The sequence below is a fragment of the Penicillium arizonense genome, assembly GCF_001773325.1.
Source record: "Penicillium arizonense strain CBS 141311 chromosome Unknown PENARI_contig014, whole genome shotgun sequence".
In the NCBI taxonomy this organism is placed as follows: Eukaryota; Fungi; Ascomycota; class Eurotiomycetes; order Eurotiales; family Aspergillaceae; genus Penicillium; species Penicillium arizonense.
Window position 1 is genome coordinate 236203 of NW_019173291.1, and position 18456 is coordinate 254658.

General features: G+C 48.4%; 5 protein-coding genes across 5 annotated transcripts; 2 read left to right on the forward strand and 3 right to left on the reverse strand.

The window, feature by feature from the left end:
• Positions 1 to 529: 529 nt before the first annotated feature.
• On the reverse strand, positions 530 to 4485 carry PENARI_c014G09414 (uncharacterized protein; the record flags this gene model as incomplete). The annotated part of the gene is made up of 11 exons (XM_022633592.1): positions 530 to 985; positions 1213 to 1449; positions 1506 to 1582; positions 2056 to 2239; positions 2296 to 2485; positions 2728 to 3080; positions 3135 to 3619; positions 3671 to 3868; positions 3921 to 4074; positions 4124 to 4255; positions 4309 to 4485. 11 exons carry the CDS (start codon positions 4483 to 4485, stop codon positions 530 to 532), a joined length of 2643 nt encoding a protein of 880 aa, XP_022486553.1.
• A 589-nt stretch (positions 4486 to 5074) lies between these two features.
• Positions 5075 to 9437, forward strand: PENARI_c014G02605 (uncharacterized protein; the record flags this gene model as incomplete). Its single annotated transcript, XM_022633445.1, has 8 exons — positions 5075 to 5120; positions 5188 to 5298; positions 5362 to 6126; positions 6180 to 6728; positions 6779 to 6898; positions 6949 to 7379; positions 7431 to 7788; positions 7843 to 9437. 8 exons carry the CDS (start codon positions 5075 to 5077, stop codon positions 9435 to 9437), a joined length of 3975 nt encoding a protein of 1324 aa, XP_022486584.1.
• Positions 9438 to 10665: 1228 nt separating this feature from the next.
• PENARI_c014G10626 (uncharacterized protein) lies at positions 10666 to 11072 on the reverse strand (the record flags this gene model as incomplete). The annotated part of the gene is made up of 3 exons (XM_022633617.1): positions 10666 to 10806; positions 10904 to 10959; positions 11018 to 11072. The coding sequence occupies 3 exons, from the start codon at positions 11070 to 11072 to the stop codon at positions 10666 to 10668; spliced, it is 252 nt and encodes an 83-aa protein (XP_022486534.1).
• A 1428-nt stretch (positions 11073 to 12500) lies between these two features.
• Positions 12501 to 13260, forward strand: PENARI_c014G07985 (uncharacterized protein; the record flags this gene model as incomplete). The annotated part of the gene is made up of 2 exons (XM_022633564.1): positions 12501 to 12633; positions 12845 to 13260. 2 exons carry the CDS (start codon positions 12501 to 12503, stop codon positions 13258 to 13260), a joined length of 549 nt encoding a protein of 182 aa, XP_022486711.1.
• A 233-nt stretch (positions 13261 to 13493) lies between these two features.
• On the reverse strand, positions 13494 to 17016 carry PENARI_c014G03445 (uncharacterized protein; the record flags this gene model as incomplete). Its single annotated transcript, XM_022633465.1, has 2 exons — positions 13494 to 14240; positions 14287 to 17016. The coding sequence occupies 2 exons, from the start codon at positions 17014 to 17016 to the stop codon at positions 13494 to 13496; spliced, it is 3477 nt and encodes a 1158-aa protein (XP_022486494.1).
• Between the last annotated feature and the right edge of the window lie 1440 nt (positions 17017 to 18456).

An 18456-nucleotide genomic window follows, 5' to 3' on the forward strand; every position in this document is an offset into this window, starting at 1 on the left:
AAGTGGAATATCTCACTCATGGGTGGCTTCCTGTGAGAAATCGTCCTACACAGGAGATTAGGGAGGTGTCACCGTCGAAGGTTGACATACAAAAGGAATGCCTTCTTTTTCCAGACAACCTCGGACCGAGCTCGAAAAAAACCTGGGTCGGTATTGGTGCCTTGAAATCCTTTCGGGAGCGTCTCTCATACGGCCATGTACTTCAGAATTTCCAACTGTCGTGTCTGGTATAGAACAGCTCTGTTTGAAGATACAAAGAACTGAGATTCTCGGCCCTTCGCGTCACACCAGTGCAGAGCAAAGACGCTTCCTTACAGGCGTTCCATCCACTTACCAGCACGAGGTTGATAAGGCATTGAGCGGCAATATTGACTACGTACCTGGTTGACATCTCACAGAGAGTGGGATAAGTCAAGAATCCCAAGGACTTTGTAAAGTCTCCAAAAGATATGGAGGTAATCAAGTCATGAAACAATCTGAATTATCAAGACCAGATAATACGCAGCGTTAAATATTCCATGGTGTTGCTTCAAGCCAGGCTGATGTAGCGGTAGGTTTCATGACCCCATGACTTGTTGCCCGAAGCTAATAGACTCTTCGTCACAAAGGCGTGTTTCACAGCATCAATTGCTCGCCTCACACTTCCGAGATTCCGTGTCTTCTGGATATTGGCCAGCCGATCCAGTACAAAGCGTCTGTGTTCTTCATTTTCCAGGCCTGTGTTCCCAAGCACAAACAGAGGCCATAACAAAGTAGCCATATCAGGAAGTGTGGAGATCAGTTTGATCATCGACGATATAAGACGGCTTTTACACCCTTCAGATAACCTGAGGCTCTTCTGGTCGTCGTCTGGCTCATCCTCGAGACGTTCATTAAGGTAAAGAAAGGCAGCTAGATGTTTGATGTGTGCAATCCTCTCGAGGTCTTCTCTGCCCGTGGAATGTTGAGGAAGCGTCTGTTTCAAGCCAAGAAGGGCGGTGCTAATCTTTAATGATATTTTAGTATAGTGTTGAGTCTCCGCGGGTGTTAAACGTCGGTATTTCTGTATCTGTAGTTATCTCGTGGTCAGGAAAAATTTTCTATAGAGTGGAGTATTCAAGCAGTACTTTTGCTTTTGTGGAGGCATGGATCGAGATATTGTTTATCAAAGTCAACAGGCCACGCGAGCACCCCATCAACATATCGATCTGGCAGGTAGGTCAGCATTCATACAGTGAAGTAATCATAAATGCGTCGTACTTCTTCGAGATTTTCGCTTTCAGACCACAACTCTGAGATGTCATCTTGATGCCAAAATTCAGACGCGGTACGGCTCATGATATTATGAGCTACGAAGTACATCCTGAAAAACTTCCATAAATCGGATGAGCCGTGAGACGTTGTGTAGTCGATAAGTTGCAAGCCGCCATGAAGATGTGTCATCCATGAAGGAGAGCATCCATCTGATATCTACGGTTCACGTTAACAAAAAGGAACTGCAGAAACAAATGAAGCAAGAGACGTACGTCGTGAAAGCACAGCATCAGGATCGAAGCTACCGTGCCATCGTCGTGTACACCAGCGGAAATTTCCTGTCGAAGCCCTTGTAAGGCCATATGCTTATAGTGACAGACTTGCTCGGTAAATTGATCCTTTCCCAGAAGGCATAGTTGATTTGCAGAAACTGCCAGAAGGGCGTGTCGAAGGGTGATGGAGACAAAACATAGGGGAACCACAAGGGAGATGTAAGGATTATACGATTCACTTAGAGAGCAAGATGGGCTGATACCGCGGATAAAATAATCAAGGAGATAGGTCTCCGTGTCCGGAAAAGAATGAAGGGGGTGGTAGATGGAAGTTCGGATCGAAAGGTCCGTACAGCGGTCTATGCTGTTAGGGCGAATCTGGGCCGAAGAATGTGTTCGAGGAACGCCATAGGAGCCTTGAAAGTCACCCTCATTTAAATTCAAAAAGACGAAGCGGCTAGTATACTGGGTTAGAGGAAGTCCTTGGAATATACTTTCCGTTTTCCGGTTATGTGCGGTTGTGCCGGCTCTTTTCCTCCAAACCCCTTACCAAGGAGAGTCAGTAGGAGATAGCCGAAGAAGATAGCGGCAGTAAGTACCTTCACGGCCAAAGCTAATACCGCGTTGGATAGCATCCTCTCGAAACATGATTTTGAGCTCCCGGACGCATTCGAGATCAAGTCTCTCGCAGCGTCTGCATCGGGGGTGCTCTTCGGTGCATTGGATGTGTTGCTCTACTCATGTCAGCGATTTAGTTCCTCGCTTGTTATGATGAGGGTCGTAGTTGTACCTTTGCATTTGGCGCATCCAGTTCGCCTTCTGGTGTTTTGTTTTCGGCGTGGCATAGCGTTAAGGTGAAATGCGGACGGACAGATGGAGGTTCGATGAAAAGAAGACGAATGTGGATGGTGCGGGGGCATGACTCGGACCATTTGCCGAGACAGGAGATAAGGGATACCTCCTCCAATGGACGTGCAGGTCTCTCTTATCGCCAAAACTCTTGGACTGTTAACTTCGCACTGAATCATTGTAAAAACTTTTGCTAAGCGCGGGCAAATTCCCCAAAGGAATGGTTTTGTGACAAATAGCATATTTCAAGACTCATCTAACAACTCTCAAACATAGCCGCTTATAACAATTAACTGTCATCTATTCTGGGTTTATTGTGAAATATATGTTGTCCGAATATGAAAGACAAGAACTCGCCCGCTACGTAGTGTACTTGAATGTCTTTTGCTGAAAGTCGGTTTTATCAGCAAAAGCATCCATCAAGTCCCCATCCGCTTGATCCTCTCCAGGGTTAACCCCAACTGTAAGTCGGCCATTCAATCTGTGCGCAATAACCCAGTAGACTGCCATCAACAGAACGCAGACGCAATAGCAAGCCAGCATGGCAACAAACCCTCCTGTGTATGCTGGTGCTTGATTTGCTCGAAATGTCTGCGGCCCGATGAGGTTTCCGACGGCATAGCCAATATAAAGAATAGAATACTGCACGGCCTTCTTGGTATTACCCGCCGTGTTAGCCTGAGCCATGGAGATTCCCACAACGTACGGACCGAAGTATGTGTATAGCTTTACAGAAATGATTAGTCGGTTGTACAGTGCTAAGCTGGAATGTGAACTCACCAGATAGATACCAACCATCTGACCACTTAAGTTCGTTCGCGGTAAGACGTAGACAAGGATGGCACCAATTATAGGGACACAGGATGCCATCATTGTGACCAGACAGCGACGGTTGGTCCACTTAGCAGCGATCCAAGAGAAGCAGAATGCGGACAAGGTAGACATCACACCGGTCGGCATGTTAAGCAGGGACGTAATCATGGGTGAAAAGCCTAGGTTATTGATGATGATGCCGCTGAAGGTTGTGAGTCCTCCGTTGGGAATATTGATGGCGATGTTGAAGAAAAATAGAACCCATGTCTTCGGATCAATTGCCGCCTCCAGGGCCTGATCCCACTTCCATTGCCGGTTTGTGATGCCAGTTTTGTTCTCAGCCAGGCGTTGGACAGCGTGGTACTTCTCTCTATCGTTGAGGAAAAATGCATTCATAGGGGTGTCCGGGAGGAAAATCAAAGCTATAATAGACCAAAGGGTAGAAATAGAGCCTATCGACTAAGTCAGAAACATTAAGTGAAGTTCATTCAGGTCAGACGTACCAGTGATCAGAAAAAGGTATTGCCAAATAGAAAGTGCTGCAGTAGATGGAATGTGACCGACCGCCCACGACAGGAAGCCGTTGATGATGGAACTCGCCGCCGCAAATACCAGGGCATTGCGAGGGGGCTGCTCAGACTTTTTGTAAAACCCGGCAACGATAATAGAAATTGATGGAACGATAATCGCCTCCAAGCAACCTAGGCAATCTCATTTAGTGTCATTCAATCCGGTTCATCATAGCTGACCTACCCATAAAGAATCTTAAAGCCATCAGTCCGCTCCAGTCACGAGACACTGGCAAGAGAAGTGCCATGATTGACCAGCCTAACGAGCATGCAGACAGGTATTTGCCAGTGGGTAGCCTGTGGACCAGGTACGTGGATGGCCACATACCAACGATGGCCTGCCACTAGGTTAGAGAAGATGAAACCACCGTTTGAGATGTTACGCACCCCGAGAGATAAGATGGAGCCAGCCCAAGAATACTGCTGACCCACAAGATGAAGGTCATGTTTGAGGCCATAGATGGCCGCAGTACTGATAGCGACCTTATCAACCGCACCCAAGGTAGCGGTCATAAAGAGCTAAGAAAAGGTTAGCTTTCTTGCGTGCCCCAAGAGGGGGACTGGCAACATACCATTGGCAGCAGAATCCAATCCATCTTGCGTACCATCTTCTTCTCTTCTTCCGGGGACAAAGGTGCAAAGCCAGTGCTATGAGCAAGATACTCTGCTGCCTCATCCATTGCCCTAGAGATACCCTGCTTCTCTACTTCCGGTGTCTCGACAGAAACTTGGCCTTTCTGATCTGCCATTGCGAAGAAACTTGAAGAGCGAACGATATAATTGACTCAGGAGGAGGACGATGATGATGACCAGCAACAAACCGATTTGAGACAGCCCGCTGATGGCAGTCTTATAGTCGTGACTCCCTATCTCGAGCATGTCGAGATAAGGATCCGGTCCAAGCAAACTTTTCCCCGCAATGTCTTGAATTTTTGATAGCCAGTTAGGAGGCCCGTTTGTGGATACTAGCTCTGGAGGCGATTGGTGAATCGTCTAGCTGGAGACCGTGTGGACCTTCCGCGCAATGTTGGGGAAAACTTTCGAAGAAAAGGTTGTGGGGTGACCCACTTATAGATAACGGTCGCCGGCGATTGGATAATCGGCCAGCTATAAGCCGTATCGACCTTCTTCGACATTCGCATCCCAATCCCGAGTCTCTGGGCCCGAATGTTTAAACTCCGCAAGTGCTCGCTCATATTGGCGCATCGTGACGACCTTACTCTTTCGACAACGTGGTTCAGCGTTGCAATCCACCTGCAATTATAAAAGTGTTTTCAATCCCAAAGGAACCCAAGATGCAGGTGCAGAACAATTTACATTTTCTTCCAATTTTCCAAGATGACGGTTACGAAGCCGATGGTCGGAGGCGTCAGAATTGCCATCGGTACGACTTTAAAAATGCTTGCACAACCAAAAATCCTACAATAGTAGCGCTAATTATGCTCTCTTAGATCGCGGAGGCACATTCACCGATGTGTGGGCGAGTCTGCCGGGAAAGCCCGACGTCGTTCTAAAGCTGTTGTCTGTTGACCCTGGTAACTATGCCGATGCGCCAACTGAGGGTAAGAAAATATAATGCTTCTGCCAGAGCGTTTGGGAAAGCGGGCTGATAAGCTATTGTAAAGGTATCCGACGCGTCCTTTCGCTGTACCAAGGACGGGAAATACCTCGCGGGGTTCCTCTTCCGAAAGATGATCTCGAATTCATCCGAATGGGAACAACAGTAGCGACGAATGCCTTGCTTGAAAGGAAAGGAACCAAACATGCCTTTCTCGTTACCAAGGGCTTCCGCGACTTGCTGAAAATCGGATATCAATCCCGACCACGCCTCTTTGATCTAAACATCGTTAAACCCGATGTCTTGTACGCCGATGCCAGGGAAATCGATGAGAGAGTGACAATTGAAGGTTTTGATGAGGACTTGGATGGTTTGTTCAAGTCGGACAACGAGATACCAGGAGTCCTCGTGAGGGGCTCGAGTGGTGACATGATCCGCATCTTGAAGCCTCTCGATGAAGCTGCTGTGAGACAAACTTTGCGAGAACTACGATCTCAAGGCTATGATACTGTTGCAGTATGCCTGGCGCATGCCTATGTTTTTCCAGCCCATGAAAGCCGAATCGAAGAATGGGCTCTAGAGGAAGGCTTCACCCATGTGTCGTGTTCGTCTTCTGTGGCAGCCAAGATGATCAAGATGGTGCCCCGTGGAGGCTCTTCGTCAGCCGATGCGTATCTCACCCCTGAGATCAAAAAGTATCTTAGTGGATTCTCAAAAGGATTTCAAGGTGGCAATTTGGATGGTGTGCGTTGTGACTTTATGCAGTCAGACGGTGGACTTGTAAGTCATGACCGTTTCAGTGGCCTCCGAGGTATCCTTAGTGGACCTGCTGGTAAGACTAGACCTACGACTGTGGTTAGGGAACATTAGACTGATAATCAGCAGGGGGTGTTGTGGGCTATGCTCGCACATCTTACGACGATCACACAAAAACCCCAGTTGTTGGTTTTGACATGGGAGGAACCTCGACTGATGTTTCTCGGTACGGCGGCAACTTCGAACATGTCTTCGAGAGTAATACCGCTGGTGTTACTATTCAGAGCCCGCAGCTTGATATCAACACTGTTGCCGCTGGAGGTGGCTCCATTTTGTTCTGGCGAAATGGTCTATTCATAGTAGGCCCTGAAAGTGCTTCGTCGCATCCAGGCCCTGCATGTTATCGTAAAGGCGGGCCTTTGACAGTAACAGATGCCAATCTATTCCTAGGGAGACTCATTCCTCATTTCTTTCCCAAGATCTTCGGTGAGAATGAAAACCAGCCACTTGATGTGGAGATAGTGAAGAAGAAGTTCATCGCAATGACCGATGAGATCAACCGCGATACTGGAAAATCACTCTCTCCTGAAGAAGTCGCCTGTGGTTTTCTTGATGTTGCCAACGAAGCCATGTGCCGACCCATTCGGGCGCTGACTGAGGGTAAAGGGTATGACATCGGTATGTGCGATCCCAAATCCCTTTGTGGATATTTTCCTAACACTTAATAGCGAATCATAATCTTGCTGTTTTTGGAGGTGCAGGAGGTCAGCATGCTTGCGAAATTGCTCGAACACTCAAGATCTCCACAATAGTCATTCACAAGCTCTCAAGTATATTGTCCGCATACGGTAAGTCGCTTACTTTTAGATGTTTTAGGATATGTACTAATGTTCCAAAGGCATGGCGCTGGCAGACGTCGTTCAAGAGGCACAGGAGCCTATGAATGAGAGATACAACGAGACTTCTCGTGGTCGACTGGAAGAAAGACTTTCTAAACTTCAACTCGTCGTCCGAGAACGATTGATGGGACAAGGCATCCGAGAAAAGAGCATCACTTATGAGATGTATCTTAACATGAGATACCAAGGTACAGAAACCTCGATCATGGTCCTCAAACCTGCCGACGGTGACTTTAAGGGTCAGTTCAAGAAGATCCATATGCGAGAGTTCTCCTTCGTCTTTCCCGACGAAAAGGCGATCTACGTCGACGATGTGCGTGTCCGGGGCATAGGTGCAAGTGAAAGAGAAGACTGGGAGGGAGAACAACTTGGAGAACAATTGCGCACTTTCAACTTCCAACCTGTCTCCTCGAAGTTGGTGGAACGTATGGTAAGTATTCCTTGGATTCCCCACCTTTATACCCATTACTCATTATTATAGGTCCCCGTCTATTTCCAGAACACCGGGTACAAGCAAACTCCTGTGCTGGTGCTCGAAAGTTTGCTGCCCGGTCTATCAATTGATGGACCCGCTGTGATCATTGATCAGACCCAAACGCTTGTTGTGGCACCGGGTGCTGTAGCCAAGGTCCTCCGCTCCCATATTGTCATTGACATTATTTCTAATTCCACTGCAACTATTGAGCAGCCAGCTGTGGTTGATCACATCCAGCTCTCTGTTTTTGGGCATCGCTTTATGAGTATCGCGGAGCAGATGGGTCGTGCTCTACAGAAGACAGCAGTTTCTCTGAATATCAAAGAGCGACTTGATTTCTCTTGCGCTCTATTTGGACCTCAGGGTATGCTTACATGACTATTTATGTTTTGAAACCAATTGACATAATTATGCGCAGGTGATCTGGTTGCCAATGCTCCTCATGTCCCCGTTCATTTAGGATCAATGAGCTACGCAGTCAAATACCAACATGAACTGCACAAAGGCAAGCTATGTCAAGGAGACGTACTGGTAGCCAACCACCCAGAATCTGGAGGCAGTCACCTTCCAGACATAACCGTCATTACTCCGATATTTGAAAAGACAGGCTCGACTGTGGCTTTCTATGTTGCCTCAAGAGGCCACCATACGGACATTGGCGGACTTGGTGGTACATCAATGCCACCTAATTCCACAGAGCTCTGGCAAGAGGGAGCAGCTATCCGGTCCTTTAAATTGATCCATAAGGGGGTTTTCGACGAGAAAGGTATCACCGACATACTCTTGAGCCCAGGCGACTACCCTGGCTGTACCGGGAGTAGGCACATCCAAGACAACATCTCAGATCTGAAGGCGCAGATTGCTGCGAATCATAAAGGCATGGTACTGGTTCAGGCTCTCATTGAGGAATACACTCTCCCTGTGGTCCAAATGTACATGGGGGCTATCCAGTCCAATGCGGAACTGGCTGTGCGTTCCTATCTTCTTGATACACTCTCCAGACTCGGGCCCCATCTATCGGCCGTCGACCAAATGGACAACGGAACCTTGGTCAAACTCACGGTGGATATATCCAAAGATGGCTCGGCAACATTCGACTTTACTGGCACAGGGGTCGAAATGCTAAGCAACATCAACGCTCCGCCAGCAATCACCCACTCAGCCATAATCTACACGCTTCGTCTTCTAATTGGCACCGACATTCCACTAAACCAAGGCTGTTTATCGCCAATCCATGTGATCATTCCGAAAGGAAGCTTCCTCAACCCGTCAGCTGGGCCTGCCGTCTGTGCTGGTAATACGCAGACCTCGCAGCGCCTGGTCGATGTGATCCTACGCGCTTTCCGTGCTGCTGCCGCCTCACAAGGGTGCATGAACTGCATCGGGTTCTTCGGGGAGGGTGGCACCGACAGCACCGGTCAGAAGCTCAAAGGCTATGCGTATGCATTTGGCGAGACAATTTGCGGCGGCTCCGGTGCCACGGCGGCACAAGATGGCGCGTCAGGTGTGCATACCCATATGACAAACACGCGCATCACAGACGTGGAGAGCCTTGAGAAGCGGTATCCTGTCATTCTGCGTGAGTTTGCTATCCGTGAAGGGACAGGTGGCAAAGGGTATCATCACGGTGGAAATGGTGTGGTGCGCGATATTGAATGCCGGGCTCCCCTGAGTTTCAGTGTTATCACAGAACGCCGAAGTGTGCCTCCATACGGAATGGAGGGAGGGGATGATGGTGAACGTGGTGCGAACTACTGGGTGAGGAAGGCGCAGAATGAGCAGGGGGCCGATGAGTGGCGCTGGGTTAATATGGGATCGAAGAATATGGTCCGCATGCAGGCGGGAGATCGATGTGTGATTCATACGCCTGGAGGGGGTGGGTGGGGCTATGCTGGGGCAGCTGGGGATACCACTGGGCATGCCGAGGGCCGGAGCCAGAATACCTTGGTCGAATATCCAAGGGCATCCGGCAGTGTGAGCGCCTATGATGCTGCTCAACAGGCATCAAACTAGGTATCCCTTCCTATAGATAGTTACATGGACGCAAATTTGTAATATCACCAGTTTACCCTGCAATACCAGTCCACTGGCCGGCGACTCTGAGCAGGCCGATTTTGCATCTTGACAGTATCGGTTGTGAGTATCCGCTGTTGCATATCGTGATTCTATTGTACCCTACCTAGTGCTATCTAGAATGATGTGCTAGATGTATTCTCATCAATATGGCTTTTCTTTCATTCACAAAAACCTCCAGAACGCTAAAATAACGGTATTTTATGTATTGGAGGGTCGCTGAGGTTGGACCCGTGTTGCAATAGACAGGAGGAGGAAATGTCAGAAATGACGTTTGCATAGTTTGCATAGTTTGCATTGTTTAATCATTAGTAATGATCCAATATAAATTGCCAGAATTGAGGGTTTAGAAATGTAGATAGAAATATATTCCTGGTGCGCCCGCGACGTAGAGCTCTTATTAAATTAAGTCACCGCCGTTTCCTATGAACCACTAACCTAGGCACTGCCTATAAGCAGTCCTACGCCGCCGCCGGCATCTCAGGCTACGGCCTAGGGTGAGAATGCCTAGTCTGACCGGCTTAGGAAGCGCCGGAGAGCCCTCTAAAATGCCTCAGGATGTATTGGATAGCTCCGTATATAGGAAATATACGAGAATTTATTGCTTTCTCATACTTTGTTTCCAAATTTTGCTAGAATAGCTGGATTACTTCAAATCCGCAGGGTTTTCAAAATCAGCCTCTATTTCCTAGGACTAGGTCCTTTCTAGGAATTGGTCAGTGGTCGGAATAGGTCCAGCTGGTGGTTCATAAGAAACAGTCGTGACTTAATTTAATGAGAGCCCTACGTAGTGAACGGAAGTACCAAGTTTCATGGCCGTCGATACTCCGACCATAAGTATTGCTAAGAATTCACGCAATTTTACCGAATAATGCATTGGAAATGTAATTACTGCCTAAGGCCTATTCAGGCTTAGCGTGAGCTGATCGGGTCCAAATGCTAAGAACGGGGGGTCCTTTTAATTTTGACCTAAAACATACACTTAGAATTCCATATCAAAATTCACTATGTTTGTTTCTGAACTATGCCGTTACACTGTGATGCATTCAACGTCTCTTGCGTAATGTAAGAACATGGTGCTCAGTATGCGAGTCACATAGAATTTTAGATTCTAAGGCCTTCCTTACCACGCTTGTCTTGATAGAAGTATTTGAAGCTTAAATATCCATCAAATATCCTCGCCTGTCTCGAGAACAGCTTGGTGATGGGAATGATGGGAAATGTGCTTCCGAAGCGTCCGCTTCCAGGGGATTGAACGACTGGTACTGCTGGAGATTCGACTGCCGGCAACAACTCGGGACCAGTCGTACTGGGGGAGGATAACTAGCTATGGCAAACCACATATAATTATCTGCATTCTGGGCCGCCGAGTCAGGATCCACTGCCGCTAGATACCCCGTCAATACGGCACCATATGCCTTCTTGGACTTTTGGTCAGTGGGATCAATGAAGATTTCATCTTCTATTTAAAACATGGTATTAGCCAGTGCGCTTTCACTCAGACCACAAGAATTCCAAACCTGCGCCGCTCGCCATGTGCATGAGCTCGTGTAGGAATGTACCTGGTGTCGACATCGCCGGTTGCATATTCTTTCCGTCCGCGATTGTTCGTTTACCACTCCTCCACTCGCTCAATGAGTGCTTGCGAGATGGATACTCAAACGATAAAGGACAAAATGTAATTGAACGCAAGCCACCGTATGCGGTAAACCCAAAAGTGTTACCTTGGCACATAATGTGGTCCGGACCATAGTTTTTGAGCCGGGGCGACCATGTCTGCCATTCGGAGCGGGGTAATTGGGCGGTTGACATTAGTGGTGAGAACCAGAACGATGTTGGTCTCAGTCTTACAATTGGCGTCATTCTTCAATAGCGTTCCTGTTTTATCTCCCGTTTCCTTGTCGTGTACCCATCGGGTTCTCCAACGCCACTTCTCAGAGCAGGAGAGGGTTGGGTCCACTCCTTCATACTCGGCTTTGGAGTCGTCAACGACCTCAGCGAAATTTTCTATCGGATCCCGTTAGCCTTCATGCATGAAATTTACTTCGAGTAAGATATCGACGTGCCTTGCACCGCCTCGAAACGAGAAACACTTGCTGCTGCAACTGTATGGCTTGTAGGGTTCTCCTCGATTCCAAATCATGTAAACAGGTTTGCTCTGACGTTTGCATCAGTATTGTAATTGTTGATAGCCTCGAGGGCAATGGATGCCATATCGATGGCTTCTCTATACACGAGAGCTATGTCAAATCCCTTTTCCACATCGACGCCCTCACAGGATCCGCCCATGTTGCCAATCCGTGTGATGGGGCCAGTGCCTTGCTCCACGAGAAAGCGTGTATAAACATCTTGTGACCAAGCCTGGGTTGAGAGAAACCCAATGACTTGCAGGATGACCAGTAAGGGGTTGAGATAGATATGGTGTACGATCTTCATCATGAGACCGCCGACCTACTATAATGAAGCACCTGTTTGCGCCTGAAAGCGGGTGCACTGCTATTTAATATGACCTGGTTTCCCAAGAGCATTGTAATTTGCTTAGCTATCTATAGTTGTGTGAAACCAACGCATCTAATTTGGTGACTAGGTCGTTGTGGATTGTCGCTTTGATACAAATTTCTCTGAAATGCCATAAAATGAGCAACCGGTTGAGCCATTGTTGCGATGGTAGTGGCCGGTCGGCTGTACAATACCATGCTATATCACTAGTAGATATGTTCCCCTCTTGAGTTCGTGTTCCACAGTAGTAACGAGAAGCAAAATAGGAAAATATACAAATGTAGTGATTCGCTGGTATTCACCCACCCGACTATTGACCAACCGGCGTTTGGCTTACGTGCGGTGTACTAGAAGATCGCAATTTCCCCTTCCAATCCAAATTCCTCTGCGAAGTCTTTGCCAACGGGGTCTGTATTAGTGCCTTGGCGAAGCCACTCTGTTTAATATGGGCCGGCGTTCCCAACTTTGAAGAACTCACCTTCAAAAGATACTTCAATCTTCAAAATGGCACTTCATACCATCTACGCACTCATCAGTCTACAAGTTGTGCGAGTGCTGGTGTTTTCTCCCGCTATGGTTACAATTCTGGGCCCAGCGTCAGCGTCGACTGCAGCGGGCCAAGTGATTGGCTTTGTATGTATCTCTTGCGTAAAACTACAAATACTCTCCCTCACATTTGACTGGATGTTGCTATACTCTGAATCCCTCACGTCTTATCGCATTGATGGGGTTGATGGCAACCCGGTTACTCTGGTTGCAAACCCATCTGAGTATCATCAGATCTATGTCTATTCCGACGGGGAGTACGTTTCTCCTTTCCCCAAGCTCTGCTGACTTGACTTTGTCAGTCAAATCAAGGCTCATCATTTTCTTACTCTCAGTGCCGTATCTCAAGGTTGTAGCCTTGCCGAGCAGCTCGTCCATTCAATGCAAAGTCTACATGTCAAATGAGGACTCTGGCTCAACAATCTCCTCTTCTCTCCCCAACAGCATTGCCGATCAAATAGGTAACTACGTGATCGAAGTCCCGGAAACAAATACACATATACAAGCGGAGACAGTGGTCAAAACATCTACGGAGTCTTCCCCGCGCTCAGGCTTAGCAACAACCGACCAGACAACCTCCACACCGACTGGTGGCTATTCCTCAGGTACAAGCGATGAGCAGATGACGAGCCCTATATCAACGAACGACGCTTGCAAGGTTTTAGAAGGCCGCTCCTGGATTGGATCTTTCTTGGTTGCAGTGCTTGCTGTTATTTGATGGCTCTCAGATCTGAAGAATGGCTCAGCCTCTAAACAATTGATCTGTATCCATTTTGGATTTTTCTCTCAATCAACCTCCATGGCTTGTGCCAAATCCTCAACAGTATATCTAATTTACAAAATACGTGTTCTAGGCCATCTTCACTTCTTTGCAGACTAGGAGGTATTGACAAGGTGCTAGTAATCGAACTTATCAGGGAGATCTATCGAAAACAATAACTGCAGCGACAATCAACCTCCAGCGAAAAGCTGCGTCAACTCGCACCATTCTTTCAAAATCGGTATGTCGATGCAGTTACCCATCAGATTCTCGATGGGATCTAAAGTCCACACCGCACAGTTGCTCTCAACTTCGCCACCAATGCGAAGCAACGCCGCACTATACGCCTTACAGCCCACGACCTTGTTGAGAATTCGCTTGCAGTCATCTTCCTCGATCTTGAACTCGCAATTATTCTTACCGGCGACGCCAACAATGACATTAGAAAGCCAATCACCAGGTGCTTTGACTTGGAGATATTCATTATTGGCAATTCTTTTACCATCGGCCCACTCGCAGAATCCATCAAGGGCACTCTGAACGGTATCACCAAACACCTGTCTGTTTGGGTAGCCGTAACAGGTTTTATCTTCTGTGTCTGGATTGGGCTTGGGTGGCGCCGGGTCCGGATCTGGCTGATCTACAGGAGGGGTGGGCTGAGGCGCTGGCACAGTGATCACCACCGTTTCGGTAAGAGTTGGCACGATAGGGTGGTCAGTGAAGGTATAGCTGACGGTTCCTGTAGTCGGGGAACCAGTGCCTGCATTTGTGGGGCGACTGTCCTCCCCATCACCCGTGTCCGAGTAAGCCGGAATGTCCGGCTCGTCGTTGATCGCATCGGAGCCGTTGTCTTGAATATCACCAGCGTCTGTCGGTGGAAGCAGAACGCAGGTGGCTCCATCTTCTTCGTCGCGGTCTTCGTCCTCCTCATCCTCTTCCTGCAAAGGCCATTAGTTGTTATGCAATCATAATAAAGCCAGCAACTGTGGTAGTACTTGCGTCTTTTTGATCTTCCGAGGGTTTGTTTTCAGGGTTAATTGGCCCTGGCTTTCCGCCTGGTGGCACAGGCTCCACGGTCACCTCTGGAACTTTAGGGGGGTAAGGCTTGATTTGAGGTGGACAGAGGCCAAAGCGAATGGTTCCTAGTACAGGAACTGTGATTTTGACACATAGAGGGTCTGGTGCAGGAACGGGCCCGATGACTTTGGTGGGCTCAGAGCCCTTCTCACTAGTCACTGTATGTTTGTAAATGCGGATCTTTTCAGTCGTCTGGACTGGGGGAGTAATGGTGGCAGACTCGGAGCCCGATGTTGTCACGAAGGTAGAAGGAGTCCAAGTGGTTGTAGTGGTGACAGGAGGAAACATCAGAGTACAAGGATAAGAACAGGAGACGGTGAGGGGGCCGTCCCAGAAGTCATCATCAATGTACAGCACACCACTTGTACGATGATCATCATCATCTGCATAGACACCAGACGACGTGTCACTCAACGTCAAACCCGCAGGAATATCGAATGGGAATGAGAAGTTGTATCCCCTGGGAATTACAATCTCCCATGGAAGCGTGGTGCCAGCGCCCCAGGTGGCACGGGAGGCATCAACCACCTGTTGGTTCACGCGGAGGCCGGCTGGGAGAATCAGACCACGAGGAAGGGGAGTGTTGGGGGATATCTCGAGGGGATTTTTGACACCACCGTGAACGCCACAGCAGGTCGAGGTGATCAAGCGAGCCAAGTCACAAGTCTCGCACTCCTCCGCACCCGGGCCCTTCGGCTTGTTCTGATTACCATTGTTTGCAAGACTTTGAATTTGAGAAACAACAGGTCCTCCAACCGTGAATGTTGCCGTCGAAGCTGGTGTCGTGGCCGGGAATGGAATCACAGTGGCTTCATCTGGAGACTTGTATTGAACCAGACCACCACCACCATCCAGGTCGACTGCCCAGTCAGAAACACCTCCCAGGTTGAGCCCCTTGTAATATTCAATTCTTGAAGCTTTTGTCTTGTCTGCAAGCCAAGCAATCCATTCAACATCATCATAGACGACAATATCTGAGTTCGAGGCGCCATCATGCCATGTGTCGACACTACGCTTGCTCAGCTGCCCCTGACGAATGATATCCCGGATCTCAGCAGCAGCGATATATCCCCCAGTGTCTGTGCATTCGCCTTTGGCTGCATCTGATATTTCCCCAGATCCTGTGTAATGACAGTCTGGCCCAGTACATCCAGGCTGAGACATGTGGAAACTGCGGCCATAGCTAGTGATGCCGGCAAAGATCTTCTTGGAAGATACTCCGGCTTTGGTGATCATACTGAGGGACTCAGTGGTCTCGGTGAGATTCACGTGGGACCGAAGACAGTTTCCTTCCGTACAACCGGGAGTTGTCCATTCTTTGCCGTAATCCCACTGACCGTGGAGATCATAGGTCATGTAAATGATATAGTCCACGACCTCGCTGATTTCCTTGATTGGGAATCCACGAAGATACCAGTATGATGCGGGCGCCGCAATTGACACGGTTTGATCTGGCAGACGTGATTTGACCGTCTTCAGGAACTCCAGATACCGTTCACCATCCTTTTTCTCTCCGGGAGGAACCCCGGGGATATCGGGAGCAGCGGGGTATTCCCAGTCAAAGTCAACACCATCAAGATTGTTCTCCTTCACGAAAGCGACTACCGCATTAGCGAACTTTTCTCGCTGCTCATCTGTGACTCCATCACGAAAGATCGTATATGTCGGACTATCGGTGGAAAAGGCCCAACCACCAAAGGACACAATTCGGTTGATACCAGACATGCCTTTGAGCTTCGCAAACTGCTCTTTGCTGTCACTGATATCCACCTGGAATTCATCCGTTATATTGGCAAAAGCAAAATGGATATGAGTGAACTTGTTGGTGTCAATATCAGTCACGTCCATGTGGAGGCAAGGGCGGTCTTTGTTGAATGCCTCGTAGTAAGCGACGTGAGACCAACTTGCCGGCGGCTCATCGTTGTTCACAATGTCTAGCCCACAGCTAGAGATACAGCCATTCTGCTTTTTGCTTGTACCTGGCGCTCCTGTGCTCGCGAGATCTTTAACACAGAAATCTTTGGTAATACCGCACTGGCCCCAGATGTTGCAGCATACGTTCAATGGGCAAGGATTGAGATCGGCAATGTCCGTGCCGTTCGTTGGCTTTTTTGTCCCATTGACTTGTGGTCCACAGATCGCGTTATCCAGAGTTGCTGGCATAGGAGGTTCGCCCTTGCTAAGACAGATTCGCTGCTTGTCTTTAAGAGGGTCACATCCTGACCAGCCCCAGGTTTTCTTGTTGAACCCTTCAATATCTTTCTGGGTGAGTTGGTTCTTTGCAGCAATCGCTGCACAATTATCATTCTTCTTGGTGGTATAAGAGTAACAACTGCCGTCATCCCCAGGCTTCGGTTTTAGATCCGGCAAATCCCCTGAGGAACAACAGATAACTTGCTGGGCCCTGAGTGTGCTGCAGAAGTCTTTGTCGGGGTTGTACTCGGACAGCTTTGATCCTGAGATACCGCATCGTTTGGCTAGTTCCGGACAGCCATTGTACTGCTGAACCTCAATGGTCCGACATTGAGCACGCGCGTGAAGGAGGTGGTGAGAACTAGATCCCTCATGGACACTCTGGCCCGATGTCAGAGCTGCTAGCCCCAAGCAGGTCGCCAAGATACTACTTCTGAGATTCATGCTCTCAGCGCGGCGAGGAAACCGCAGACAGTATTTCGAGACGAGCAGTCAGAAGTAGGATGGTGATGTTCGGAGTCAAGGTAGGGTTGAGATTTGCCTGTGAAGGTGAAAAACACACGCTCTCTGAACCCGAATGGTGAAGAATATCTTGAGGGAATAACAGATATGATGGTTAACTTGAACCAGACAGAACTTCCATGTGCGCTTTCAAATGGAACGAGGCGCAGTAGCGGGTATCGATCTGTGACCATGCTAGTGCCGTATGCAGTTAGATGGGCCCCTGCTTCGGTTCGATCCAGGAACAGCCAAGCCAGCCAAGGAGCTATTGTTTTAGTAGGTACCCTGTACTCTACCAATATCTAGGTATTACAATTTCGCCTCATGTATCGATGCTACAATAACTTTTAGGAATTCCAGATGTCACAGGATCTGCCTCGGCATCCCTGACCATTCACATTGCTTGAACCCTCGATAAAGGATATATCTCTAGTAAAACTGTAAATAACATATGATTGGCTTGAAGGGCGGCGTCTCCACCGGGGCAAAAATCTCGATGCGTCAAATTCACGCTTTTTGGAAACCATTCCATATACTGAAATGACTCCATTCATTTCAGTGATTCTTTCACTTTTGTCCATTGATGCACCTTCAATACTTCTGGCCTAAGCCTTCTAGTGTTTGACTCGTATCGAAACTAGTGGGCTCAAATTTCACATCTAAACAAAAAAGCACACTTCGTGTAGTTTGGTATCCAATATGACATCGGTACGCTATAGTCTTGACTACCAAGCGACTTTGCAGTCAGCCGAGTTTACCGTCTTCGGGCCATAGCAGTATCTTTTTTTCCCCCCAGCTTCAACCCATGCGGCGTAGTCAATGGTTGCATCATCAACCATCTCAAAATCAAACTTGAAGATAGTCCAATCGGTATGATGCCCGGTCTTATAACCCGCTGGTATCTTCGATTTTATCCATATTCCAACGGCATTATGAGAGTCACCTTGCCAATTTTGCTCTGTCCGGAAGCCCTTGATTTTTGACGCTCCGGGGACGTCGCAGGACTGCAGTTGAGGAACACCTAATTCTCCTTTAGCTCAAGATTGTCGCTTATAGCTTCGATAAAGCCACTCACAACTTGTTGCACCTCCGTCCCCACCCTCGATCCAGCTTGCGGCAGGCCATTCATCGCATGTCAGCGAGACTCCCAGTTGCTCCCATCCCTCCTTGACAGTACCGTCAGCCATGTGCTTTGTCCGTCCTGTCTTTTTTGCAAGTTGATATTTGAGCTCCGCATCTTGTCCCCAGGGTCCCTTGTAAATGTTTGCGGTCATCCAGCCGCTCTGCCCCTGGCCTTGAAACTTTGGCTGGTTGGGCTCAGGGCAAGTATGTTTATTTTTCCAAGCTTCCGGGCAATTTGCATCGCGACGCTTCGACTTCCGG